At 42.4% G+C, this 27943-nt stretch overlaps 1 protein-coding gene across 1 annotated transcript in view; it reads left to right on the forward strand.

Moving 5' to 3' along the window:
* TLN2 (talin 2) overlaps nt 1-27943 on the forward strand; it is a 438278-nt gene that overhangs the window by 260449 nt on the left and 149886 nt on the right. The window contains exons 10-18 of the mRNA XM_086710846.1: nt 5178-5241; nt 6277-6381; nt 13968-14123; nt 18539-18640; nt 19826-19902; nt 22667-22847; nt 23937-24050; nt 26363-26471; nt 27182-27390. Coding sequence (XP_086566972.1) covers nt 5178-5241; nt 6277-6381; nt 13968-14123; nt 18539-18640; nt 19826-19902; nt 22667-22847; nt 23937-24050; nt 26363-26471; nt 27182-27390 — 1117 coding nt within the window. The remainder of the gene's footprint in view (nt 1-5177; nt 5242-6276; nt 6382-13967; nt 14124-18538; nt 18641-19825; nt 19903-22666; nt 22848-23936; nt 24051-26362; nt 26472-27181; nt 27391-27943) is intronic.

Consider the following 27943-nt stretch of genomic DNA (forward strand, 5'->3'; position numbering starts at 1 on the left):
CTGAACCTCTAGTGCAAGCTTCTGGAAGTTGTTTTCTGTACCGACTGAAGGATGGGAATGTCACTTTGCAGAGTTTGAACAGAGGCATCTTGTTGCCACACAGAACTTTGGTGACATTAATGCCCGACGTGTTCTACCCCTGCCTGGCCACTGGACACTGCCATCTGGCATTCTTCTAGTAAAAGCCATTGTTGTGAGGGGTTGGCTCGGGTCCCTTTTGAGATGCTTTGGATTACCATAGCCAAGCCTCCCTTTGTTGGTAGCACAACAGCTGCTGTCCAGTGGTCCACTCGTGATGGTTTTTCACTGTTATTTTCAGCGTGCTTCTGAGGAAAACTGTGTTGTTGGGTAGATCCGCTCTTGCTCTGGGAAGTCAGAAGCTCCCAGTCCTAACCAGTCCTGTGACCTCAGCTAAGTTACTTGACTTCTCTGTAACTCAGTCTTTTGTGTGTGTGTGTGTGTGTGTGTGTGTGTGTGTGTGTGAGAGAGAGAGAGAGAGAGAGAGAGAGAGAGAGAGAGAGAGAGAGAGAGAGAGAGAGAGAGATCTTGGTGCATTCCAGTTCTCAATCACATTTTTGTCCATGAAGTTGCTTAATGATAGTCATAACATCCAAGGTGCTGCTGCTTAGATCGTTCTTAGACCCTGCCCCTGCTGACTGACTTGGGTTCTGAAGAAATCCAGATTGCTCTGCCACTAGATCCCTGAAATTCCAGAAAACGTACTTAAAACTTTTGCCAATGGAAATGGTTTGCAGATTGACCAGGCTTCATTATTCAAGTGTTAGTATAGTCAGAATCTGGCCTCACCGTACCTCCCCTGTATGTTTTTGCTGGAGTATTGTTTTAAAATGTTTGTTTACTTCTGAGACAGAGAGAGAGCAGGTGCACAAGCAGGGGAGGGGCAGAGAGAGAGGGACAGAGGATCCAAAGTGGACTGTGAGCTGACAGCAGAGAGCCTGATGCAGGGCTTGAACTCATGAACCATGAGATCATGACCTGGGCAGAAATCAAGTGTCAGAGGCTTAGCTGACTGAGCCACCCAGGTGCCCCCCCTTGCTGGAGTATTTTAGAGCAAATTCCAGGCAGCGTATTATTTCATCTCTAAGTACTTCAGTATGTTTTTCTGGCAAATAAAAAAAAAATTTAAACACATATAACCAGAAATCTATCCTAACACCTAACACAATTAAAAATAATTCTGGGATGTCTGGGGTGGCTCAGTTAAACCTCCACTCTTGATTTCAGCTCAGGTCATGATCTCATGGTTCAGGGGATGGAGCCCTTCGTTGGGCTCTGTGCTGACAACACAGAGCCTGCTTAGGATTCTCTGTCTCCCTCTCTCTCTCTGCCCTTCCCCCGCTTGCACACATGTGCTCTCTACTCTCTAAAAACAAACTTAAAAAAATAATCCCATAATATCATCTAATACCCAGATACTGTTAAATTTCCCTCCAGTGTCTCACAAATAACATTTTACTTCATATCAGGATTCAGACACAGCCTACAAATTCTATTTGGTTGATATGGGTTTTTGTGTTTTCTATTTAAAAAAAAAAAAAAAAGCTTTATGGAGATGCAGTTTACATACCATATAATTTGCCCATTTATAATGTATGGTGTTTTTAGTGTATTCACAAGATTGTGCAACCATCACCCAATCTAATTTTAGAACACTTGTCCCTCCTGATATAAACCATTTGTCTATTCACAGCCACTCCTCAAATCCCCATCCCCACCCCCAGCCTCTGCAAGCACTGATCCTATCTATAGATTTGCCTATTCCAGAAATTTCCTATACATGATACCACATCATATGTGGTCTCTTGTAATGGACTTCTTCCACTTAGCACAGTGTTCCCATGTTGGCTCTTGTATCACACTTAATTGCTTTTTATTGCTGAATAATGTTCCATCATATGGATCAACCACATTTTGTTTATCCCTTCATCAGTTGATGGACATTTGAGTTGCTTCTACCTTTTGGCTATAACAAATACTAGGAACGTTCATATACAGATGTTTGTGTCAACATGTTTGCATTTTTCCTGGATACATGCCTAGGATTAGAATTGCTGTCTAATATTTTGAGAGACTACCAAGTTGTTTTCCACAGCAGCTGCACCATTTTACATTCCCACCAGCAATGCATGATTCCAATTTCTCCATATCGTTGCCAACATTTATTGTCCATTTTGTTATTGTAGCCCTCTTAGTGGATATGTGGTATCATACTGTAATTTTCTTTTAATGTCCCTGGTGGCTACTGATATTAGGTATATTTCATGTGCCTTTGGCCAATTGTGTATCTTCAGAAAAATGCTTTTACGGATCCCCTTCCCATTTTTTGATTGGGTTGTCTTTTCATTGTTAGGTTGTAAGATTTCTTACATATTCAGGATATAAGTCCCTTATCAGGTACTTAATTTGCAATGTTGTCTCCCATTTTGTGGGATACTTCCTCACTTTCTTGATGGTATCACTTGGACTTAGGAATTTTTTATTTTGATGTAGTCATACTTTTTCTTTTACTGAATGTGCTTTTGTTACTGTATCTTAAGTCCTGGTCTAACTCAGGGTCATAAGGTTTTATTCCTATATTCTGTTTTATCCCTATATTCTAGGAGTTTTACAGTTTTAGCTTAGATGTGGGTCTCTGATCCATTTGGGGTTACTTTTTGTGTTTGGTGTGAAGTAGAGGGTCAACTTCATAGTTTTACTTATGGATATCCAGTTGTCTCAACACCATTTGTTAAAAAGACGATTCTGTTCCCAGTGAAAAACGACTCCTTTGCGGTAACTTAACCAGCTATAAAGGTAAAGGTTAATTTCTCGACTCTTGATTCTATTCCATTGACCTGTCTATTCTTAGGTCAGTACTCCACTGTTTTTATTACTGTAGCTTTGTGGTAAATATGTTTTTTGAAACTCTTTTAATCGGTTACTATGTCCTCTTTTTCATATCTACCACCAAGCTGTTTATTTGTGAGGAACCTGGGTTCTTTTTATAGAATTGCCTAACTTAGACTTGGGCTTATTGTACCCTGGTGGTATCACTTACCATGTTCTTTCTTCTCTCTTTTTGTAAACCAATATTTAGATTTAACGTCTTAATTAAATTCAGGTTAAATTATATTTTTACTTGCTCTTTATTGCCAAGAATACTTCCTGGGTGGGGCTGTATATTTCCGGTTACATCAGTTAGGAGACATGTGCTGTCTGGTTATCCTACTATGATTGATAACAAAATCGATTAAGTGGGTTTGAATCAGACTGAACCATCTACTATAAAGCTCTCCATTAACTTGTCACTTACTGATTTTAGCAGCCACTCAGCCTTGTTTTGATCTATTGCTTATTTCATTAGAAGCTATAAAATGATGATTTTGGACTCCTTTTCTACTTCTCTATTGGTTAGCTTTGTTTCTTGCCCTAAATCAGTTTTCAGTAAGCGTTGATGCCCTAGCCACCTATTAAGGTGACCACTGATTATTTTAAAGGATCTTTATGGGATTTCATAGATCTTTGTTTTTACCCATTGTGGTCATCAATTTTTATGACATTCTGATTGCCCCATAGCATGAAATTAGCTATATGATGTGTGGCATTTGCTTGAAAATAATCCTGGGGAGGGAATAGGTGAAGTCAGGAATGGCCGTGAATTAAAATTGTTGAAGCTCCATGGTGGATTCATCATCTCTCTTCTTTTTGTAGAAGGTTTTACACATCATCCTCTTAGTGGCCCATGGTTACCCCTTGATGTCAGTCCAGTGTCCTTTTGATAGCTTCTTTGATCTCAGGCCTAAGAAGCCCCAAGAACATTTGATACATTTCCTACCCCAGAGTTAGAATCAGTCACTTCGCCAGGGATTCTTGGTTCCTTTTAGCAAGAAATGGTATTTGGAGGCCACCTGGTTGAGGCCTTGGGGGGTACTCATTGCCACCTTGCCTTTAGCTCCCTCTGTGGACATACTAAAAAATGTTTTTCAGAAAACAGAATGAATCAGACGTTCAGACCAGTATGTCCAATTTGAGTGAAAGATTGCAAGATTTTCAGTTAGCTTTTTTGTTTTTCGGGTTTTTGTTTTTTTTTTTTTTTTTTTTTTTGCTTTATTTTGATCTGCTAACAAGTTTGGTTTCTTACAACTAACGTAATTACCATTTACTTTATCTTAATTATATATCATGCAGTATAACCTAATTTTGTAGTGTGTGGTGTATTTGTGTGTTTAGTAGAGAAAGGGTAGTAGTTTTAAAATAAAGCTATCAATGTTTAGTGTGTCTTCTGTAGTTCGTTTTAACTTTAAGACCTCTCTCACGAGGGATGTATACTTAAAAGACTTTTTCCAATGTTATTTAAAGTCATTTTTCTCCCTGTAGTTAGACTGTCAACTTGATAAACTGCTAGGTTGATTTTTTTCAGTTTGCTTTGGATTTTTAGGTGTTGAATTTTTTCCCTCCGCTTTGTGATTCTAGGTGGTTCTCAAGTGATAACTGTAAAACAAGGAATATCCAGAGGTTTTTTTTCCATCCTTGTTCCCTTTGCGCCGTTTTTCCCTTGTTTCCATAGAGAATCATTTTAGTTAGTACTAGGTGTATCCTTGTATTGTTTTAAAAATACACATTAACGATATAAAATGAAAAATGCTTTCTTTCCTTTATCACAAAGACACTCTTGTACCCTTTGCTTTGTCATTTCATGATGTATCATGGAATTTCTTTCTTCTTTTTTTTATTTAAAATTTTTTAATGTTTATTTATTTTTGAGAGAGAGAGAGAGAGACAGAAAGTGAGTGGGGGAGGAACAGAGAGAGAGGGAGACACAGAATCTGAAGCAGGCTTCAGGCTCTGAGCTGTCAGCACAGAGCCCATTGCAGGGCTCGAACCCACGAACCGTGAGATCATGACCTGAGCCGAAGTCAGATGCTTAACCGACTGAGCCACCCAGGTGCCCCTGGAATTCCTTTCTTCTTAATGTTAGTTTGTTCTTTATATCAGACTGGTTTTATATTTGTGTCCTATTGAAGTGCATTGTGGGATGTGATAGTCCATTCTTAATTTGTACCATCAAATACTGGGAGAGTTAGTGAACTGAGTTGTACAAAAAGTTTGTTTTCTTTGCTTCACATCATAGAACAAATGCCTTACTTTTTTTTTTTTTTTTTTGTATTCTCTCTCAGTCTAAAGGAATTCCTGCCCAAAGAATACATCAAGCAGAGAGGAGCTGAAAAGAGAATATTTCAGGTATTGGAAATATACAGAACTTTATTATTCCTCTCACTCCCTATCTCATCTATTAGTATGAGAGGGGCCTCTGCACCTAATAGTTTCGTACCCCGTGCATGTACTCTACTTATATCATAAATGATTAGTGGCTCAAGAGTAAAGAAGCTGACAGTTCTACTCTGGGCAGATTTATTATCTTAATCCGTACCTTCTTGCTAAAGGTTACTTAGTCCTTCTGAGAAAAATGTGCATACATTTAATTTTAAAGGCATTATCTTCGTAGCATGGAAACAAGGTGATTTGCTATTAAAATGCACTGAGGAAGAAGCTACAAGTAGCTTCTTTGTCCTGATATTTGTCCTTTGAAGCTTGGAATTTGAAAATTTGTATCTTTTTAAAATCTGTTTTTTTCCCCCTAAAAGAGAGTTGTATGTTCTAGGCCAAGAGTAAAAAAAAAAAAAAGCCCTATTATCAGCTTTGCCATGCAACAATCACACCAGTGAATCCAGAATATCAGTCGCTTTTGGTACTGAAATGTAAATATAAGTTGAAATAGAAATTTCCTGTGTATAAAACATATTTTTTACCCTGTCTTGTGTCCAAGCCCTCTAATATGCAGGTATTTATATATCTGGGTCTTTGGGAAACTGCATATTTTGCATGCATGTTAGAATTATACCTCTCCTGGAGAACATTGTTGTAGCTCTCACTGAAAGCATTGCTTCTGAACCTATTGGGATATGGAGTTCTCCAAGAAGTTGATGACACTCAGGGACCCTGGTCTGCCATGCTGCACTGTGGGAACTTCTGTGTATAGTTACAACATCTCTAGGGAGTTTGGGGTCCAGTTCTAGTTAACAAGCCCTGCATTCGAGCTTTCTCTGTGCTCCGGTCCTTGGTCAGCCGGTACATGGGTCACGGAGAGGTCTGCAACACAAAACTCGATGACAGATCATTCCCAGCAACTGTACGTGGCATATATCTTAACCACCTCTCCCCAGTCCACCTGCTGGCAGAACTCCAATAACTGATCCTTGCTGCTGTCACTTGTAGGAGCATAAGAACTGTGGAGAGATGAGCGAAATAGAAGCCAAGGTCAAGTATGTGAAACTCGCCCGATCCCTCCGGACGTACGGTGTGTCCTTTTTCCTGGTGAAGGTAAGTGGGCAGGGTGCAGAGGGGGTTTGCCTCTACCACCTCCGCTATTAAAGTATCTGCTATCAGGCTGGGTTTGTTGTCCTTAGACCCCTAGTATTTGCAGATGAAGCAGCTGGCCAGTGGTGACCAGTTTAGCCATGGGACAGACATGAAGTGTGTGAGCTCTAAGGCTGGTGAGGGAGCCTGGCCGCCCACAGGCCTCCGGGCACTTGTGTCTTGCCTTGGCACACTGTTGATGGTACAACGTCACCGAAGGGGCACGTTTATGTCTGCTTGTGAACACTCTCCTCTGGAAGTGTTTGACTTTAAGATTACCAAGAACGCCCTGGACTATGTGCAGGCTGTTGATCACTGCATACCGAATTGATGTGGTGAACGCGGCACTTACTTTGTATAATTGACCTGAGCTGGGCGATTTTTTGTGGCCATCAGATCTCTTTTCATGGGAATTGTGTGCCTTCCTACTAGAAGGAAAAAGGTGGGTCTTTGAAATTCAAGACTGAGGCCCTTGATGGGTGTGTTCCTAGTTGGACTGGAAAGTACTCTCATTAGCTTCTTTCCCCCTTGGTCCATCCTGACCTCACATACTCTATTTTAGTCATCTCACTAATAGGTTTCATTGATTTCCACTTGTTTTGCTGTGATTCTTGGCTTCCTGCCTTTTGCCCTTGGCCCTGGAGAAAACTCCACCCTGTGGTGGGGTTTCTCATGTTGCTTTACACAGAGGGGAGTATTACCCACTGAGCTGCAGCTGCTTTCAGGGACAGAAGTCCCAAGGCCAGAGTCAGAGTGATTTAAGGAGGTTGCTCTCCCCACAGCTCAAGAGAACTGGAGAAGAAGAAAGTTATACTGTCCTCTAGGATGTTTGGGGATAGAGATGCTTTTCTTGACTCAACTCTCCACTGGAGGAAGCTGCCTCATTTGGGCTGAGAAGAAACAAGGATGTTACACTGAAAAGAAAGTGATCTGCTTCATGCTGAGGAGTTCCTTAAACTGAACAGCTCTCGGTTTTACACCCGAAAATGCCAGAGCCTTTGCAAATGATGAATGCATAGGTGAATCACTGTGTTTTTCAGAAAAACATTTTAGAAGCTGAATTTTTTATATTTAGTGTGAGTGTGTAACTATCCATGAAGTTTTGAATGGGGCTGACACCTTGTCGGTAAAAATGACTCCATCCCCCAAGACAGCAACAGGAACATAGAGTAAACAGTTACATGCCAAGGATATCTTACTCAAACCTGTCAGCAGCCCCCTGGAAGAACTACCATAACTTTCTTTTTACAAATGAGAAAAAGAGGCCCCGAAAGATCAAATGAGTTAGCTGGGGCCCAAGGCTAATACCTGGAGGAGGCAGGACTTGAATTGAGGTATCTCTGATTTCAAAGACCTTATTCCCTGCCTTTGCACTCTGCTGCTTGGCTGAGGTGAGCCCGTTGGAACTGTAGTCACCTGCTCTCATCACCCCAGCTCTTACATCATCACCATGAACAGATGGCAAGGTCTTCTTGTTATAGAAGAAAAAGCTGCTTTTCATGGATGATTCTGAAGAACAGTAGATGACAGCTGAGTCCCAGTACCTAAGAGGTTAAACAGGTTCTCGGCATGTCTGATGCTTTGGCGTCGGTTTCCATGTTCTTGAGTTTTTCTGTAGTCCTTTATGTGTAAAATTCACCTCTTGCGTTCGTATCGTTTTCCATTAATACCATCACACTTGATACAGTCAGTTCCAGTGATGTGCATGTAGCTCAGGAAATTTAGGAAAATACGTAGCACACGGCAAACTACACGTAATAATTAGGAAGGGCACTTGAGCAGCAGTTCCAGAAAAAATAAAATGTTCCCCAAGGATAATTTAGGGCCTGAGAAAAATATGCTTATGGTAGTAGAATAATTAGAGACTGAGCACAGATCTTGTTATTGCAAGGTCTTGCAGATTTACACAAAGAAAAACTTCTTTTACAAAAGCTTTTAAGGCAAAATAGGAAAACAGAAATTGCCTTTCTCCCTCTCTCTCTCTTCTCCTTTTCTTCTTCCTTTCTTGTCTTTGTTATTTTTTTTTTTTACATTAACATCCCTTTGAAGAAAGGCCAGGATCAATTTTCATATGCATGTTAGGTATTCAAATTTTGGTTTTCTTTAGTTTTAATTTTGTGACTTGATCAAAGTGAGCAACCTGCCCACTTTAATATTTTGCCCAGTGGTCCTATTTGTACACATTTAAAAATGTTTTCAGAATATTTCTTTTTATAAATGTTTATTTATTTTGAGAAAGTGAGCAAGCCTGAGCAAGGTAGGAACAGAGAGAGAGAGAAAGATAGGGAATCCCAAGTAGGCCCCATACTCTGTCAGCATAGAGCTGGATGCAGAGCTTGATCTCACAAACTGTGAGATCATGACCTGAGCCAAAACCAAGAGTCAGATGCTTAACCACCTGAGTCGCACAGATGCCCCTAAAATTGATCCTAATAAATAGTTTGCATGACCTCAGTTTACCCTATTTTAAAATTAGTACAGCTGAGGAGTAATTTCATATTATGAATTATGAACCTTAATCAGATCAATAGGTCAAATCAGATGGCCTCATATACAGTGAAATATCTACAAAAGAAATACAGAAAACAGTCCCATTTACAATAGCATCAGAAACAATAAATTACTTAGGAATAAATTTAGTCAAGAAAGTCAAAGATATACACACTGAAAACTTTAAGGCACTGGTAAAAGAAATTTGAAAATGACACAAATGAAAGATGTCCCAGGTTCATGGATTAGAACAGTTAATATTATTATTTTTTTAAACATTTATTTACTATTGAGAGACAGAGACAGAGCATGAGCATGGGAGGGACACAGAGAGGGAGACACAAAATCCAAAGCAGGCTCCAGGCTCTGAGCTGTCAGCACAGAGCCTGAAGCAGGGCTCAAACTCACAAACCAAGAGATCATGACCTGAGCCAAAGTCAGATGCTTAATCGACTAAGCCACCCAGGCGCCCCTAGAACAGTTAATATTATTAAATCAACTATTCACTTAGCATAATTTCAGCCTACAGGTTTGTGTACATGTTATAACAATATACACAGTTATTTTAACTTTTAGAGTTATTTTTAAAATCAGTAAGTTGGTCAAGTAAATGTACAAACGTATGTCAATGTAATGAATTCATATGTGCGTGTGTATAGATAAGTACAATCATTTAAGACATAGGATGAAAAGAGGTCCCACATAGAATAGTGCGTGCGTACACGCACACACATTGTATGGCTAAGGGATACTAAGTTTTTTAAAAGTATAAATAACATAACAGATTTCTTTAGGACCCCAACCTAAACATGCTATTAATTGTGAAAGAGTTGCATTGGCATAATTTAGGAAGTTAAAAATGAGTGAACAGCTTCTCAATCCTTATTTATATAGGCTATTAGAAATGTAAATAAGTCAATGAAATTACAATTTACGAAACTTTTTTTTTTTTTAATTTTTTTTTCAACGTTTTTTTTAATTTATTTTTGGGACAGAGAGAGGCAGAGCATGAACAGGGGAGGGGCAGAGAGAGAGGGAGACACAGAATCGGAAGCAGGCTCCAGGCTCCGAGCCATCAGCCCAGAGCCTGACGCAGGGCTCGAACTCACGGACCGCGAGATCGTGACCTGGCTGAAGTCGGACGCTTAACCGACTGCGCCACCCAGGCACCCCCGAAACATTTTAATATTGATAGTGAACACAATCATAACCTTAAGATTAATCATAGATATTCTCAGAGTGGTTAGATATGTTTATAGGTGCTTCTATCATGTTTTCGTCCATATCCATAAACATGTTGTCCTAATATTCAGAGCATTATATTTTGTTGTTATAAAAGAAAGTGCCTGGGTGTTGGGAGTCAGGAAGATTGGTCTGAAGTCCAGGAAAGCAGCATACATCTATGTGGGAAACAGCAGAAACTCGTATGACTTTGAGAGCCCTCCATAAGCCCCCTCAGCCTCAATTTCTTTCATCTGAAAACTTGTGTTCATGGCTTGTAGAGTGTAGTGCCTGGAAAGTAAGGATATTTGATAAATTTTAGATTATCCCAGCCCCTTAACTCTGTCCACATCTTCCTTATCCCTGGCTCCTGAATCTTTCACCTTCTAACGGGCTTTTAGCATCCATGATGTAGAGCAAGAGTTGAAGTTTTCCAGTAAAGGGCCAAATAGTTCATCTCAGGCTTTGCAGGCCATACTATTCATCTGTGCCCATGTGGCCTGAAAGCAGCCATAGACAATACCTAAATGAATGAACTTGGTTAGATGCCTGTAGAGCTTTACTTACAGGCTCTGAAATTTGAATTTCATATAATTTTTACATGTCATATAGTATTGTTCCTCTTGTGATTTTTTTTTTCAACTGCTTAAAAATGGAAAATTCACGCTTAGCTCTTAGGTCATAAAAAAGCAGGCAAAAAGCGGGTGTCAGCACCGGCTGAGTTTGCTGACTCTGATGTAGAGAATGTCCATAAGCCATATAATGAGTCCATAGGGAACAGCTTTATGTGGCAGTATTCTCAGTGGCTAAGAACATATGCTTTGAAAAGAAAGATCTAGATTTGGATTCTGGTTTTGCCACTTAGTTTTACCTTAGGTAAGTTACTTTACTTTCTATCTCTACGCCTGTTGGCTTACCTGTAAAATTGTGACATTTTATGAAGTTTAAATGAGATAATATATATAAAAAAAATGAGATTTCCATGAACAGAAGCTATAAATGTCTACAGGCTTCCTCTTTCATTGGCTCCTTTTGCATTTTATCTTGATCTGCTAATCAAAACCCCATGAGCAAGGATAAGGCATTTCCCATGAACTGCAAAGGATCTTGTTTTATTCCAAGAAATTACTGTGGAAACCTGTCTCATTTATAAATTTGTCTTGAATTTTCCCTGTGGCCACAACCAGAGCCTTGAGGTGAGATACCTGGGGACTGACCCTCTTCTCCCCTTAACTGTAAAAACATCACAGAGGGGCATTCGGAGCCTCTCAGGATCATGAATTAAGTCGAGATAGATTGCCAGCTGCTAGAGAAAAAATGGCCAGTGAACAGGATCTTTAACACTGTTTTGCTTTTGAACAGCCATCCCTTTCTTCTATGTCCCTAAAAGAAATATGTGTGCTGATAACAGAGCAGAGCATATAAGCCAGCACTTTGGAACCAAGCCAAGGTAGAATTTTCGTGAGCACAGTTGGATCACAGGTTTAGGCCACATCCAAATCAGGGGCCTAGAGCCAATGCATGCCAAAAGCTTAACCCTCTTGGATCCCCTCACACATTTCTGAATCTCCCATGTAAAGCACAGGTGATGTGACAATCAGCCAATCGCCACACCAATGGGAAGAGTCAGAAGAGCAGGCTTGACCACAACCAGCCGCCAGGGCTGAGGCCACAGTCCTGGTTGAGATGCGCCAGAAAGAGGAAGGGTGGGGCTTGTTAATGAATCCTGCCCCTTCTTGGTAGAATGCAGACTTTCTCCTGCCTCTAAGTTATGCAAGCCCAAGACATCTTCAAAACAAAATCAACCTAATGAGGACCACCTGGAGAGAAGTTTCTACAGAAGTGCAGCTGTAGTCCCTGTGTGTGTCTGTGCATGAGAGACCGGTCTTTACTGGGGCCTGCCCAGCCTGTTTGCTTCTGGAGATGAAAGGATGCTGGTCTGTGTAGCCGAAGGTTGGAAAGGCCAGGTGTAGGGTGGGCTGAGATTGGGAGATACGGGGAGGAAGAAGGCGCCTCTCCTAACCTGGAGGCTCTACCGCTGTGGGTCTAAGGCAGGACTTCATAGAAGAACCAACGTGGGTAGCTCTGAGCTGAGTGCTTCTCGATTTTAACTTTCTCCAGCTGCTGTGCATTTTGTGGGCAGGCCCTGAAGCAATTTTATCCTTGACAGTGGTCTCTGGTGCTGGGTTTCAGCATTTTCTGAGTTTCTTCTATCTCCTTCCCCCTAATCATGATCTTCTGACGGAATGCCCACTCTACGTTGTTTGCTTGTTCACTATGATTTCCTGTCCTGTCCAGAGTGAGCTCCTCAAGGGTCAGGGTAATCTGTCACAATTCTGTATTCCCTCACCCCAGAGCCCCTCGCGGGGAGGTGCAGATGGAAAAGGCTGAAAGCAACAGCTGCAAACCATATTTTATTTCATCTCCTCTTCCTGGTCCCAGCGGCTGGGCTCGTGCCAACCCTATGTGACTCACTGCCTAGAACTTCTTCACCTAAATCTCAATGTGGCTCCTGAAGCCAGATTAGACTAGCTGGCATCACCCACCCTGCATGGATTTCACCCCTTTGGGAACCAGCCTCTTCTTACAAAGAATCTGACTCTTCTCAGGGTTCATTTCTTAAGCACCGAGGGCTTCTTCCCCTGCCTTATTCCCTTTCTCAGACACCCACACAGATTCCCAATCTTACTGTCTCCTCCTCCTGGGAGGAAGCTGGAGCTGTGCATTGACCTTCACTGTCAGATGGCTTATGAACTACCAGTGGGGGCTGCAGCCGGGAGGGGTGGGGGGGGTGGATTTTTGTCTTTTCTGTGATTTCACCAGAATACAGTACACTGTTGTAGACAGACCACTTTGGAAGTCAGAGACAGTTTTGAGCTACTCAAATTTGTGTTCAAATCATGGCTTTACTGCTCACTACTATTTGCCTTGGACAAGTGGCTGGTCTCTTCATTTGCAAAATGAGGAGGATGATCCCAACGTTTGAGGGTTGCCCTGAAAATTAATGGATAATATTAACTGCCTAGCACATGTCTATTATTTTAAAATTGCCTATCCCTTTGTATGCATACAGAATTGGTGTGTGCTAATTTGTAAGTGTATTCCTCCAAGAATAATGATTTAGGCGTTGCTAGGTTTCAGCAAATATTTGGGAAGTTGTTTTTTTTTTTTCCCTGATAACAATAGAAATAAATGTGAAATTATTTCTTAAGGGAAGTTTTAAGTGAATCGATTTTAAATGAAATTTGAAGAATAAGGAAAAAAGCACAAGAAAATTAATACAAATCATTTGAGATGATCATCGTGACCATTTTATCATGTAATGAAATTTTTATTTTTAAATTTTTTTGAATTTTATTTTAAAAATTTGTTTTTAAAATTTCATTTTATGTAAGATCATGCTTTTTACAAATGGTTTTTACTTTATACTCTCTTGCAAATTTATTGCCGTGAATCCAATTGTTTTCCAATCATATTTTTTTAAACAATTTTATGTTTATTTCTTAGAGTGTGCAAGTGGGGGAGAGGGGCAAAGGGGGGTGGAGAGGGAGAGAAAGAGAGAGAATCCAGGCTCCAGACTCAGTATGGAGCCCAACTTAAGACTCAATCCCACGACCCTGGGATCATGACCTGAGTCAAAATCAAGCGTCAGACATTCGACCAACTGAGCCTCCCAGGAACCCCTCCAATCATAGGATTGTTAATGGTTGTAGAATACTTGGCTACTTGACTATATATACCCTGATTTACTTAAGAAATCCCCTGTTGTTGAAATTTTTAGTTGTTTCTAGTTTTTCACTGTGATAAACTGTAGCTATGCTTGGTATTTCCTGTTTCAGGAAAAGATGAAAGGCAAGAACAAGCTTGTGCCTCGCTTGCTGGGCATCACTAAGGACTCGGTGATGCGCGTGGATGAGAAGACCAAGGAGGTGCTACAGGAGTGGCCGCTCACCACTGTCAAGCGCTGGGCAGCCTCACCCAAGAGCTTCACGCTGGTACAGACTGGCAACAGGGAGGACTAACATGGCCTTGGGTGGTTCTGTGGGGCAGGAGAGGGGATGCAAACCCCTTGAGTTTCTCAGGGAGCAGTGTGGAGAGAGACAGAGGTGGAAATTCAGAGACAGCAGGGACTGGTCCAGTCTTCTAGGTTCCTGATGTTGTGTCTAAGCATGCCCTAAAAGGAAACTTTCTAATGCTCAGAGGCTGATCCAAGGTTCCCTCTTTATCTAGTTGTTTTGGAAGTTCCTGAGCATTGTGACATCTCACTGAGGTGTGTTTTCCCAACCTGCCTAGAAACAGCATGCTGTATAGTGGCAATGGCATAGACTTTGGGGTAGTATTCAAAAGCAGCTGGTCATTTCCCAGTTCTGTACCCTCGCCCGAGTCGCCTGTCCACTCTGAGACTTAATGTCATTAGCTTTAACATGGGGATCATAATACGTGTTTGACAGAGTTGCTAAGATAAAACAAGATGATGATGATAAAATTCTCAGTGTGAAATATGTGGAAAGTAGGGAGAATGTATTTGTTCCAGGCCTTCAGACCTTAATAGTTGTTAGCAGAGTATAGTTGTGTTGTTACCTTAACTATTGCTACATTGACATGTGAGAATTGATAGGGCTGTTATTTTGTAGGGCTAGTTGAGTAATAAGAGACATCAGTGTTGAAATTTGTCCATCTCCTTAGCGCTCCTGAAGTGTACTATCCTCTAGCTCTAATGAAATATCAGCTTGAAATATCAGCTTGTATCTAGGTAAGATCTCACAATAGGCCATCAAAAAAAAAAAAAAAGGTATAAGGAAGGGGTTTTACAGGGAGTCTTTAGTTATCTAGTTTGATCAGTGGTTCATAGACTCTTGCCACTTGGAAGGAATCTTCAGAAAATATACCTTCTTCTATCCTGTAGTCAGTAACAGCTGTTGGTACATGGCCTTTACAAAGGAGTATTCCTACTTAGAGAACTGTATCCTTGTCTTATGTGACAGGAAGTTGTGAATAACTTGTGAAACAGAAAAATCAAGAAATCTATATAACCATGTTATTTATAAGAAACTGCTGAAGGGGTTCAAGGTAGTTGCCTGTGGGAATGGGAGGGGTGGAGAGTAAAGATGGGAATGGCTAGGGCAGGGGCCCACTGTGTTTTATTATATACCTTTTAGTGCTATTGGTCCTTTAAAACTAGGTCCAATTCCCACTTTGTTGAAAACAAAAAGTTACTTTGAAGATAATAGTGATGAGTTGCAGTAACTACCTCAAGCACAAGAGAGAAAGAATATCATCAATGCCATTTATTAAAGTTGAATTAAAGTTTGTCACATGTGATATTTCTTTCCACTCTGAGCCTTAATTTAACTTCCAAATGTTGGAGATTCTCCTGTTGTCTTCCTGTTAATGATTTTTAGTTTGATTCTGTTTTGGTTGAAGGACATACTTTGTATAATGTCAAGTCTTAGAATTTTAAGATTTGTTTTCCATCCCAGGGTATGGTCCTTCTAGGAGATGTTCCCTGAGTACTTGACAAGAGTGTTCTGTAAATGTCAGTTAAACCTTGTTAGTTGATGGTGTTGTTCCACTCTTCGGTATCCCAATAAGAATTATAGATTTTTCTATTTCGTTTTTCATCTTTATCACTTTTTACTTCGTGTGTTTTGAAGCTCTCTTGGTGCCTGCACATTTGAGATCCCTCTGTCATGTTCATGGAGAGATTGTTTTATCATTATATTCTTCTGTTCCTATACATTTTTTTTTTAATTTTTTTTTTTCAACGTTTATTTATTTTTGGGACAGAGAGAGACAGAGCATGAACGGGGGAGGGGCAGAGAGAGAGGGAGACACAGAATCGGAAACAGGCTCCAGGCTCCGAGCCATCAGCCCAGAGCCCGACGCGGGGCTCGAACTCACGGACCGCGAGATCGTGACCTGGCTGAAGTCGGACGCTTAACCGACTGCGCCACCCAGGTGCCCCTGTTCCTATACATTTTTTGCTCTGAAGTCTGCTTTGTCTTGATAGAGCCATTCATGCTTTTTAAAATTAATGTTTGCATGATATATCGTTTCACCCTTTTACTTTCAACCTACCTATATTGTATTTGAGATAAGTTTTTTGTAGAGTGCATAAAGTTGGATTGTGCTTTCTTTTAATCCACTTTGTCAATCTATTTTAATTGGCCTATTTAAACCATTTTTATTTCAGTCTAGTTATTGATATGTTAGGGCTTAATTCTACCATTTTATAGTACTTTTCTCTTTATGCTCCCTCTGCTTATTTTTCCCTCTGTTTTCCTTCTTTTAGGTTACATAAACATTTTTTTAGAGCTCCATTTTTATTTCTTAATAATGTTTCAAACCTATATCTTTGCTTAGTGTTCTTAGTGATCTAGATATTACCATATACATAAGAAAATCAAAGCCTACAGGTGTGGATACTTACACTTTAGGAAAAGTCTAGAAACTTTACTTCTATTTTGGTCTCTTTACACTCTTCACTTTTTGAATATAACTCTTCAAAGAAATACTTCTGTATCCATTGAACACCACGTGAGATGGTATTAGACCTTCACTTCAACCATAGAATACAATTAAAGAAAACTCATGAGGTGAAGGAGAGGTTACTACATTTACTTCTATTTTTATCTATCCCACTGTTGTTTTCTTTTGAAACTTCCCAGCCTTCTTCTGTTACCAGTTTCTTTGTTTGAAGACCTTCCTTTAGTCATTTTTTAAAGATAAGTAGATTTACTCACAACAGATTCTCTTACTTTTCCTTCATCTGAGAATGTCCTTATTTCCCTTTGATTCATAAAGGATAATTTTGACAGGTATAGTATTTAATATTGACAGTTCTTTTAGCCCTTGAAAAATGTGCTGCTTCTTTTTGGCCTCCTTGCTTTCAGAGTAGAAGTGGTCATTCAAGTTGGTGTTCATTAGTAGATAATGTGTCCCTTCCTTAAGTTGTTGGTATGGATTTATTAGGAGTTGTTCTATTTGGATTGTGATCAGCTTCTTGAGTTTGTAGCTGTATCTCTTTAATTTGGGAAATTTTTCAGCCATTATTTCTTTTAATACTTTTTTTCGTCCCACATTCTCTCACTGTGGGATTCTGATGATATGAGTGTTACATCTTTTGTTATTGCCCTCCCAGATCTCTGAAGGTCTGGTTTGTAAGTTGTTTGTTTGTTTGTTTGTTTGTTGGCTTTTGTTTAGTCTCTATTCTTTTTACTGTTGAAACTGACTAAATTTTATTAATCTTTTTGTCAAGTTTACTGACTATATGCTCTGTCATCTCCACAGTGTTTACCTTATCACGTGAGTTTTTCTGTTTTGGTTATTACATTTTTTCACTTTCATAATTTTTATATGGTTCTTCTCACTTGTTTCTTTCTTGAAACCTCCTTTTTGTATCAGGAGAATTTGTAATTGATCATCGAAACATTTTTTATGACGGTTGCTTTAAAATCTTTATCAGATAATTTTAATATCTGATTCAGCTCAGTATTGGCATCCATTGATGATCTTTTCTTACTCATATCATAGTTGCTTTGGTTCTTGATATGAGTAGTGATTTTTTTTAATTATAGCTGGACATGTTGGTTATTAAGTTAGACTCTTCATCTTCATTTTTGTTGTATCTGACAATCACCTTGTTTAGATTTAGTGTGTAGTGTTGTGGCCTCCTTTTGTGGGCTTTGCTTACAATGACAGCTTATTTTCTGAGCCCTGGCAGTGCTATTCTGGATTGCTTTGTTGTGACGCTACTGGGGTTCCTGCTCAAACCCTGATGGTGCTGTTTGGGAAAGTACTTCCTTGGAGCACCCGCTGTTGCTGTGTGGCCTTTGTTGGGGTAGGCAGAAGCCACAGGCCTGTCTCTGTGTCTCCCAGTGGGTGGAGGGCAGGAAGACAGAAGGCCTCACTGTGACTGCTGCTGCAAAAGGGCCAGACCACCTGCCTGTCTGGGTCGTGGAGCAGGGACTGGGATGCTGGGCTTCTCCTGCTCAGCAGCTGCTGAACACCAGCCCAGGTTTTGAAGCTGGGTTGAGACTCTCAGATAGATCTCTTTTGGGCTTTTCCTCTCCTGGTCCTTTGGCGGGAAAGAACAGATTTTTGAAATCCTGCCTGTTGGAGGTTCTGGGTTTCAGGCACCCATCCTTGAGGCTAATAGATTATAAAAGAAAGCCCAAGAACTCCCCAGACAGTGGTTTCTCAAGTACTGTGGTTTCTAGCCAGTCTACCTTTCCAGCTTTCAGAGCCCTTTTACTACTTGTTGAACAAATTATAGGGTGTTCTTTTGTGTTTAGAAGCAAAGAGAAAGGAAAAGCGAATCTATGTCATCTTGCTCCCAGACTGGACCTGTTTACCTTTAAAACTGCGGAAATATAACATAGTTCTATTTCTTCTAATGCTGTCTTTTCAGGATTTTGGGGAGTATCAAGAAAGCTACTATTCAGTACAAACCACTGAGGGAGAGCAAATATCCCAGCTGATTGCAGGCTACATCGACATCATCCTCAAAAAGGTATTTCATACTGATGCACATTGGAAAAGCTGCTGTTTTAGAACACTGAATGATGTTGCTCCCTGGGTGGGGAGAGTGGAACCTAATTTGAATTACTTGATTCACGAATTTAATATTAGTGTTCAGATCACTTGAGTGTGCAGTCCTTCGTCTCAAGATCCTACGAGAACTTGCATTTTAGCTGCAGTTCATATTTATGTTATTACTGCCAGGTAGTGAACAGTAGTGCCTCACTTAGCTGTTGAATGAGACTAGCTAACCCCTCAGCAGCTTCCTCTCTAGGTAGTTAGGTTATGCCTTCTAGCCTCTTTAGAAACCCAGGTTGAGGGGCGCCTGGGTGGCTCAGTTGGTTGAGTGACCGACTTCGGCTCAGGTCATGATCTCACAGTGTGTGAGTTCGAGCCCAGCGTCAGGCTCTGTGCTGACAGCTCGGAGCCTGGAGCCTGCTTCCGATTCTGGGTCTCCCTCTCTCTCTGCCCCTCCCCCTCTCATGCTCTGTCTCTCTCTGTCTCAGAAATAAATAAACATAAAAAAAAATTAAAAAAAAAAAAAAAGAAACCCAGGTTGAGGGTCTGAAAATGTTCTTGGTATTTTTCCTGAAAATTTTTTTTACCAATTTTAACGGGGTTATATGCCATAGTGGCATGCTATGATTGACCACGACTTCAAGATACAGCCCACTGAGATAACCAAGTTCTACCAGAACGTCAGTATATCTACTAGAACATCTCTATATTACGTTAAATAATGTATTTTGTATCGCTTTTGTTTTTGTTCACCTATCCCTTCGTCCAATAAAGGAATTTTGGGTAAACCTCAATATTGTTGCTTGTGTGTAGCTCCTTCTAAAAGGTATCTTCAGGGGCGCCTGGGTGGCACAGTCGGTTAAGCGTCCGACTTCAGCCAGGTCACGATCTCGCGGTCCGTGAGTTCGAGCCCCGCGTCGGGCTCTGGGCTGATGGCTCGGAGCCTGGAGCCTGTTTCCGATTCTGTGTCTCCCTCTCTCTCTGCCCCTCCCCCGTTCATGCTCTGTCTCTCTCTGTCCCAAAAATAAATAAACGTTGAAAAAAAAAATTTAAAAAAAAAAATAAAAATAAAAATAAAAGGTATCTTCAGAGGTTCTGGTGTCAAAACCTGCTGACTTTGTGGGTTCTTGTTCTTGTTTTTGGTCTCGTTCTACCTCAGAAACAAAGCAAAGATAGATTTGGATTAGAGGGGGATGAGGAGTCGACTATGCTGGAAGAGTCTGTTTCCCCGAAGAAGTAAGTATTATTAAGAATGCTGGAGAACCCCCTTCTCCCTAAATGGACAGGTTTCTTCGTGCCACCTCGGGGCTCAGTTACCATGAAGTCTGAAACATGGCGGAGATGACAGTGGATGAAATAGAGGAGTCTTCTGGAATTGTGGTCCCCAGACCATCATTTTCAGTGTTGAGTATGTCTTGTGGGAGGAGGCGGCTATGGATTTCAGGGAGACACTGAGCAAGATGTGGTCTTTAACTCCCATCTTTGGACACAGTGAGTATTTGTGAATCCTGTTCTGCAATAGCTCAGTGAAATCTGATAACCTGCGTCATTTTCATCAAAGGCTGGAGAGTGGGCCTCTGTTTAGTTCTGTGCCCGTGGGGCAGGGGTCTAGCCGATGGAGGAGTTACTGTTTATAGAACTCTTACTACGTGCCACATGTGTCATGAGGCAGCACAAATGGTTAAAAACATGGACTCTGGAGCCAGATTTAAGTGGGTTCCAATCTCAGGTCTCTTTTTTTCATGTGTGGCCTTGGGGACATTACAAATTTCTTCTGCCCCTTCATCTCAACTGTAAAATGAGAATAAGGATAGTACCACCTTGTAAGTCTTATTTGGACGATTCAGTTGTTAATAAAGCATGTAAAATGATGCCTGGCACATCATAAATATTTCCTGCTCTTATCATCATTTTCAATTCAGAATAGTCTCAATTTAACTTCATTTTATAGGTGAAGAACATGAGATGTATTAAAATTAAATAACATCTAATTAGTGATACTTTGGGGAAGTCTGAGCACTTGCTCCTGTTACATTACGTAGAGCATTATAATAATAAGCCATCTTGTCTACACTCTGTGTATCTAGTATGCTGTCTCCTTTGATCCCAATAACAACCCCCCGATGTAAGAGGTAGACCAGATATCATTGCCAGTTCATGACTGAAGAAACCAAAGCTCGCAGAAGTTACTTGAGATGCATACATGTGGCAGAGTCAGGAGTCAGTTCGGATCTTGTGATGTTTCTTCTAGGACACTGCCAGAAAGTTCTAGCATATTCAAGCATATCGAACTTGCTGAGTCATAATAATTGCATCTCTAACATTTCCACACTCCGTCACTTTATCCCAATTTGCTTCATAATTACCTTGAAGGTGATTTTCCTTGTGTCCCCTATTTTAGTACACAGTTTGGAACCAAACGTGATGTGATGCATTTCACACATTTGCTGCCCTCTTGAAGAACATCTTAAGTCCTTGGAATTACTAATGACTATAGATGGAAATCAGTAAGCTAGTGCTTTTTGCCAGGGTGAGTTGTTTCCTCAGAGGGCTGTGCTGCACTTGGACTTCTAAGAGCAGCTGAGTAACTGTATGAGCCTAGAGCACTGGGGTCTCTTCTGCCTGGGATTCCTGTAGCCCCTTCCCACTGCCTAGGGCATCACGGTGAGATTCGGTCACAGCAAAGAGGAGGAATGGTCCAGAGTGGTCCCCATCAGAAGAACTGCCACTTTTCCCTGCATCAGACATCAGCTGAGATCACAGACTGCAGATGACTTCCTACTGGAACCCCTATATCTACCCCCCTTGGTGCCAACCCTTCCACTGTTCCTCCATGGATGCCTGCTGTCTGATATCCTAGCATGGCTCATGAATTTTGCCCTGAACAATAAGGAATGATCGGTGATGGTGGGAAAACCCTAGAACAGAGGCCTGACTTCTTAGTGCAGCTGCTCACCCAATCTGCCCCCTACAACCCCCCCCCCCCACACACACACACTCCCCCAGACTCTCCTTTGCGGGTGTGCCCTCTGGGGAGCTGTGGCAGATATACCACCTTCATATGATCAAAGTCCTTTACTTCTCATTCTAAGTAAATAGCAACAAGTAAAAAGTTAATTTTTTTTAACTAGATATCCTAGGAATCTTCCCAGACTTTAGGTGAAGTCCTCTGGAGGAGGTGCCAAAGTCTGTCATATCATCAGGGCTCCAAAGGTGTTTAAACACCTTCTGTGGTCAGTGGCCTTGGACCTGGGGAAGGAGAGATAAGCTGTGGGAGATTTTCTTTTAGTTCCTTTCTACACTTCCCCCTTCAACCAAGAAGACTAAATGACCTGTGTCTCCAGTGCTTAGAATAGAACCTGGCCCATGGTAGATATTTGTTGAATGAATGCTCTTTCAGGTAGGATTTACCAACTAATAGATCACTGTATCCTAAACTTTTTCTTAGACCTGGAACATCGTTGTTAGAGGAATATCTGTGTGTTGGTTTGGGCAGCCGGGGAGGGGAGCAGGGAGGGGCATGGAATTCTTTAAGAAGGACTAGTTGCATTATATCATGAATCCGTTGGGAATGGTTCTTTATAGTAATAATTATAAAAAGATGCAGGGTTCAGGGAGTCTGGGTGGCTCAGTGGGTTAAGCGTCTGTCTCTTGGTTTCAGCTCAGGTGATGATGTCACGGTTTGTGACTTCGAGTGCCACATCAGGCTCCATGCTGATGGTGTAGAGCCTGCCTGGGAATATCATTCTCTCTCTCTCTCTCTCTTCTTCCCCTCCTGCCCACTCTCAAAATAAATAAATAAACTTAAAAAAAAAAAAAAAGATTCCGGGTTCTTCAGGGTATTTGAGTATCACTTCATTCACAGTCCTGTCTGTGCATGTCTCTTTTGAATTGACCTCCACAGCGTAACGCAGCAAACTGCTGTGGCACTTATGCTATCTTATCATTACACTCCCTGCGAGCAGCCACCTCCCAGTGACCAGACCCTTGTCCCCTGCAGGTCTACCATCTTGCAGCAGCAGTTCAATCGGACTGGAAAGGTGGAACACAGCTCCGTGGCACTGCCCGCCGTGATGCGCTCAGGCTCCAGTGGGCCCGAGACCTTCAACGTCGGCAGCATGCCCTCCCCGCAACAGCAGGTCATGGTTGGGCAGATGCACCGAGGCCACATGCCCCCGCTGGTGAGACTTCCCCCATGCTTGCCCTGCACGTCAGTGCGCCACCTCTGATGTGCGGGGGCGGGGGGGACACCAGCCCTGGCGATAGCTTGTGTGTGTCATCGTGTTCTCACTAACTCCCATCTGAGCCATGGCTCTTCAGCTGTGCCGTCCTGACGCCTGACTCCCTGGTGCTCCTGTTAAACCAGACGCTTCGGGGCACCTGGGGGGGCTCAGTCAGTGAAGCGTCCAACTCTTGATTTCAGCTCAGGTCATGATGTCATGGTTCGTGAGATGGACTGGCATGGGGCTGTGCACTGATGGCCTGGAGCCTGCTGGGGATTCTCTCTCTCTCTCTCTCTCTCTCTCTCTCTCTCAAATAAATAGAAAGGAGGGAAGGAGGTGGGTTAGTAACTCCCCGATCACAGGTGTCCTCTGGGGCTGGAGAACAGCCATGACCTCTCCACATGACTGGTGATTCAGAGCTATAGAACCCTGGTTCCCTGCCTTCACAGCATCAAGCTGCTAACTAGCCCAGGTACCCTTTAGAAGGTCTTAGAAATAGACCAGGTCTGTAGTGATCCACACTTTGCCCTGAGTGAATTGTTGCTTCTTCTCCTGCTGCTGGTCTGGTCTGCCTTCTCAAGGAATCATGTGCTTCTGGGGAAGAACTTTTTAAGAGCTGAAAAGCCTATAAGCTCAGAAGAAATTTGACTCTGAAGAAGCACGTTGACTATGGGTTTTGGGTGGAATCTGTCCTTATTTACTAAGAATATTTCTGTGTGTAACGTGTGTTTCCTATGTTTGAGATCTTTTGTCCTCAGTACTCAGAGTAGGGTAGCTTCCCTGCAAGAATTCTTTCTGGGCTTTTTGTCACCTAATTAAGCTCCACACGCTCCTGATCATAACCTCTCTATTGCAAACACCCATATCAAGCATTCTGTTGATACAATCAGCCCCTTGCCTGAAATGGGACGCGGTTGGGGTTGTTGAGACCCACCGTGAGCCACTCTCTCTTGAGCCCAGAGTTCAGTTTGGCTTTGTTTTGTATAAAGGGTAGTGTCAGTTCCAGCAGCCAAGGTATGACTGCCCTGTGGTCATCTGCCTTTGCAGACCTCGGCCCAGCAGGCTCTCATGGGGACCATCAACACAAGCATGCACGCTGTCCAGCAGGCCCAGGATGACCTCAGTGAGCTGGATTCACTGCCACCCCTAGGCCAGGATATGGTAAGTATTATTCATGGTTGTCAGTTCCGTGTCTCTGCCCTGGCAAAAAAGCTGGGTGTTGCATTCTGTCTGCATTCACCTCCAATAAGGGGAAGTGGAAACCTAGGGTTTGTTTTTTTTTTGGTTTTTTGTTTTCACTATATTGAGGCTTTGTAGTGGGGTGGTACCCACAGGAAGAGAATCGTGGGGCCAAGAACTTGAACTCTGGAATCAAGTGATCTGGGCTCAAATCCCAGCTCCACTGCTAGTGTCTATGTGAATCCAGGCAACTAAGTCTCTCTAAGCCTCCGTTTTGTCATACATGCACGGGGTCCTTGTGAATACGTGGTAATCCCGTCGTGTGTGGCATTCTTAGCACACTACCTAACACACCGAGCTCAACAAGTATTAGCTGTTAGGTCAGTGCTTCTCAGACGTTAGCCTGCATCAGTCACCTGGAAAGGCTTGTTAAAACACATTGTTGAGCTCCTTGTCTTTTTTTTCTCACTCAGTAGGTCTGGGGAAGGGCCTGAGGCTTTGCATTTGCAACAAGTCCTCAGGTGCTCTGCTGCTATCTGAGGACTGTGCTTCCAGAACCACTGCCTTAGTGTTCAGCTTTTCAGTAGGGCGGGGTAAATAGCTGACTTTCTGTAGGTGCTGCTGCACGAAATTCTCTGGCCTGTCCCTACTCAAATGGTGGCCCGTGGACCAGTGGCATTGGCAGTACGTAAGATCTCTTGAGAGGTGTGGAATCTGGGGCCTTATCCCAACCCTCTGAATCAGGAAACTCATGTTAGTGGAGGTCCCAGCTGTTTGATGTGCACATGAAAGTTGCTGAAGGACTAGCACTGCCATTCTCTGCCCTGCTTTGCATATTCCAGTTATCTGTAGGAGCTTAAAGTTGGTTCAAACTTTAGCTTTGAGGCTAACGGCTGAGGCCCAAATCAATCCATGTCATTGAGGGCGGGGCCTGCTTTTTACATCTCCCCAGGTGGTTCTAATGGGCAGTCATGACTGAAAACCACCGAGTTAGGACTGACAGGGCCATCTTAGCCCAGAGCCCAGAGCCAAGTGCAGTATTTAGCCTCACGTTGGCCAGCAAGCATAACTGCCTTCTAAGTCCTTCCTGCGCACTGTGTTTTCTCACTTGCATACTTGTATATCTGCAGGTGCAATTGTACTCAGTGTTTTGTCTCCCAAGTACCTGAAATCATTAAACATTTTGCAAGGGGAAACTCCAGAGTAAAAATACATAAGGCAGACACCCTGCCATATCCAGCACTATTGTGAGATAGTTTTAAAATATTTGGACTTGGGGCACCTGGGTGGTTCTGTCTCTTAAGCCTCTGACTTTGGTGCGGGTCATGATCTCACGGTTCGTGCTTTGGATCCTGTCTCCCTCGCTCTCTGCCCCTCCCATGCTGACACTCTCTCAAAACAACACAATTTTTTTTTTTAATATAAAATATTTGGACTTAACATTGTTGCTTTACCAATTTTTAAAGAACTAGTATACAAAAAAATATTAGTGCTAGACATATCCTAAATCTCGATGAATATTTTGGGAATGTTTTGGGAAGCAAGTCAGCATCTGATGTTACCACAGGGTCATCCTTATGAATGTAAACGATCATTTATTGGCTAACCCCAGAAATGCCAGGAAATAGAGAATTTGCTATTTATAGCTTCCAGTGAACATAAAGTCGAAGATCTGGAAAGGTTTTTAAAGACCATTGAATTCCTACAGTAGAAGAAACAGGAGGCACAGGACATAGATGCTATTTGCCCAAGGTCATGTCTCTTGTTAGTGTTAGAACTGGGTCTAGAATAGAGGTCTTAACCCACCCACCCCCAGGTCCTTCCAGGACCGGTTTTGCATCTACACCCCATTCATGTTGTTAATAAAAGACAAATTTTCTGCTGACAAAGAACACCCATGAGCTGAAATACCCTAAATCTCACCCTGCTCGCTAAAAGTGTAGGTGGAAATTATCAACAATTGTTCGTGCTGATATGCAGTATTTTCACGAGACATTAATTATTCTTATTTTTTACTGAATTTACCTAAATAAAACCATGTAGAATTTTTCTAAGATCCTAAAAGCTAAAGAGAAAGCAGTGGAAGAAACCTGGAGAACTCCCATGCCATCCAGCATCAGTGAATGAGCAAGAGGCCTGTGAAGGGCATGGATGACTTCAGGGCCTCTTTGGTGCCGGCCCAGTAACCAGAGTATAGACAAAATCTTGGTATTGTTTTATAGCGTGACCTCTCTGGTGTCCTGGGCAATCCCATGCCTGTAGTGACTGTGTCATGTACTTGTCTGCTTTTGCAGGCGTCCCGGGTATGGGTTCAGAATAAAGTCGATGAATCCAAACACGAAATCCACTCCCAGGTCGATGCGATCACAGCTGGAACAGCTTCAGTAGTTAACCTCACTGCCGGTAAGTCTCTGAGGGCTTTGTGATGTGTTGTGGTTTGCTTCTTAAAAAAAGGATTCTTCTTTGATTGAAACAACAGATTTTCATTTAATGAGAAGCTGATCTATTTTTAGGCACACTGAGTGCTTCAGGCAGTTTTTCGCACTGACCCAGGAGAAAGGTGGGGAACATCTCATTCCTTTCCATAGATATCATGCATCCTTCGAAAAGCACTTACATAGCTCTCCTCCTTATTCATCAGCATGATGGACGTGCCTCAAAGTGTATGGAGACTAGTGTCTCCCTTCTGGGGCTTACAGTCTAAAACTGGCTTTGGATGAATAGACCCATCACGTGTGCCTCCTTCTGTCTTGTGGCACAGCATGACTCCCACCTTGCGCTGTCAGGTGAGAGCCCAGAAATGTCTTGGCCTCATGATGCAGCATTTCAATGCTTCAGGAACAGAACTGACCGGCCTAAGCTGCTGACACGGACCTAACGGAAAGGGCCATGGGACGCCAAGACCTGGGGACTATGCCAGTGCTCGTGCTCAGTATTTCAGCTTAGGAGGCCTTGGGGCAAAAGATTTGGGAGGGGCAGCACCTCGGAGACAGGAAGCCATGTGTCTCCCTGTTTGCATCCAGCTTTGTGTCCGACTCCTGCACAGTGAGGGCTGATACCATCGCCCATCTAGGCTCTCCTCACCCTTCACCACCCTCCCTTCTCTGTCCCAGGTGACCCTGCAGACACCGACTACACAGCAGTGGGATGTGCAATCACCACCATTTCTTCCAACCTGACGGAGATGTCCAAGGGCGTGAAGCTTTTGGCAGCCTTGATGGACGACGAAGTGGGCAGTGGGGAGGACTTGCTCAGAGCCGCGAGGACCCTCGCGGGGGCAGTGTCGGACTTGCTGAAAGCTGTGCAGCCTACTTCTGGAGAGGTGAGCTCCTGGGGCACACGGTCACCCAGGTTCTGGGTGGCAGGTGCCACCTTGAGTGCTACAGGGCTCTTGCTCCCTGAGCTGTTCCTTCCATCTTGATGGGGCATGTTACCAAACTGTGGGGCATAGAGTTGGTGAACTGGGTACGGAATCTGTAGTTCAACTTTTGGGATCGGTTGAGCTCTTAGTAGGAAATTTCCCTTTCCCCTCACCCCGGGGTACTTGATCAGATACAACTTCAGAAGCTAACACATATGGTCAATACACATTCAAAGGGGATAAAAATTTGTGTCCTAATTTCCATAAAGTGCCTATCACCTCCCTACCCGCCGAACAAAACTCATTGATTGAACATTTCAAGTCTATCTACCTGTTGCTGGTTTATAAGACATCAGGCCCTTCCTTGCACAGATTATACCAGGATATTTAGGTCTCCCATCTGGCAGACGGTCTGAGACTCTCTTGTAGGTGAGCCAATCCTGAGGGGTTAGCTGTCTGATGGCACTTTGGAGGAACCGCATTTTCTTTCCAACCAGTGTGTGCTCTTTGTTGT

This window comes from Puma concolor, chromosome B3 (assembly GCF_028749965.1).
Source record: "Puma concolor isolate L17-30 chromosome B3, mPumCon1.1.hap2, whole genome shotgun sequence".
Lineage (NCBI taxonomy): Eukaryota > Metazoa > Chordata > Mammalia > Carnivora > Felidae > Puma > Puma concolor.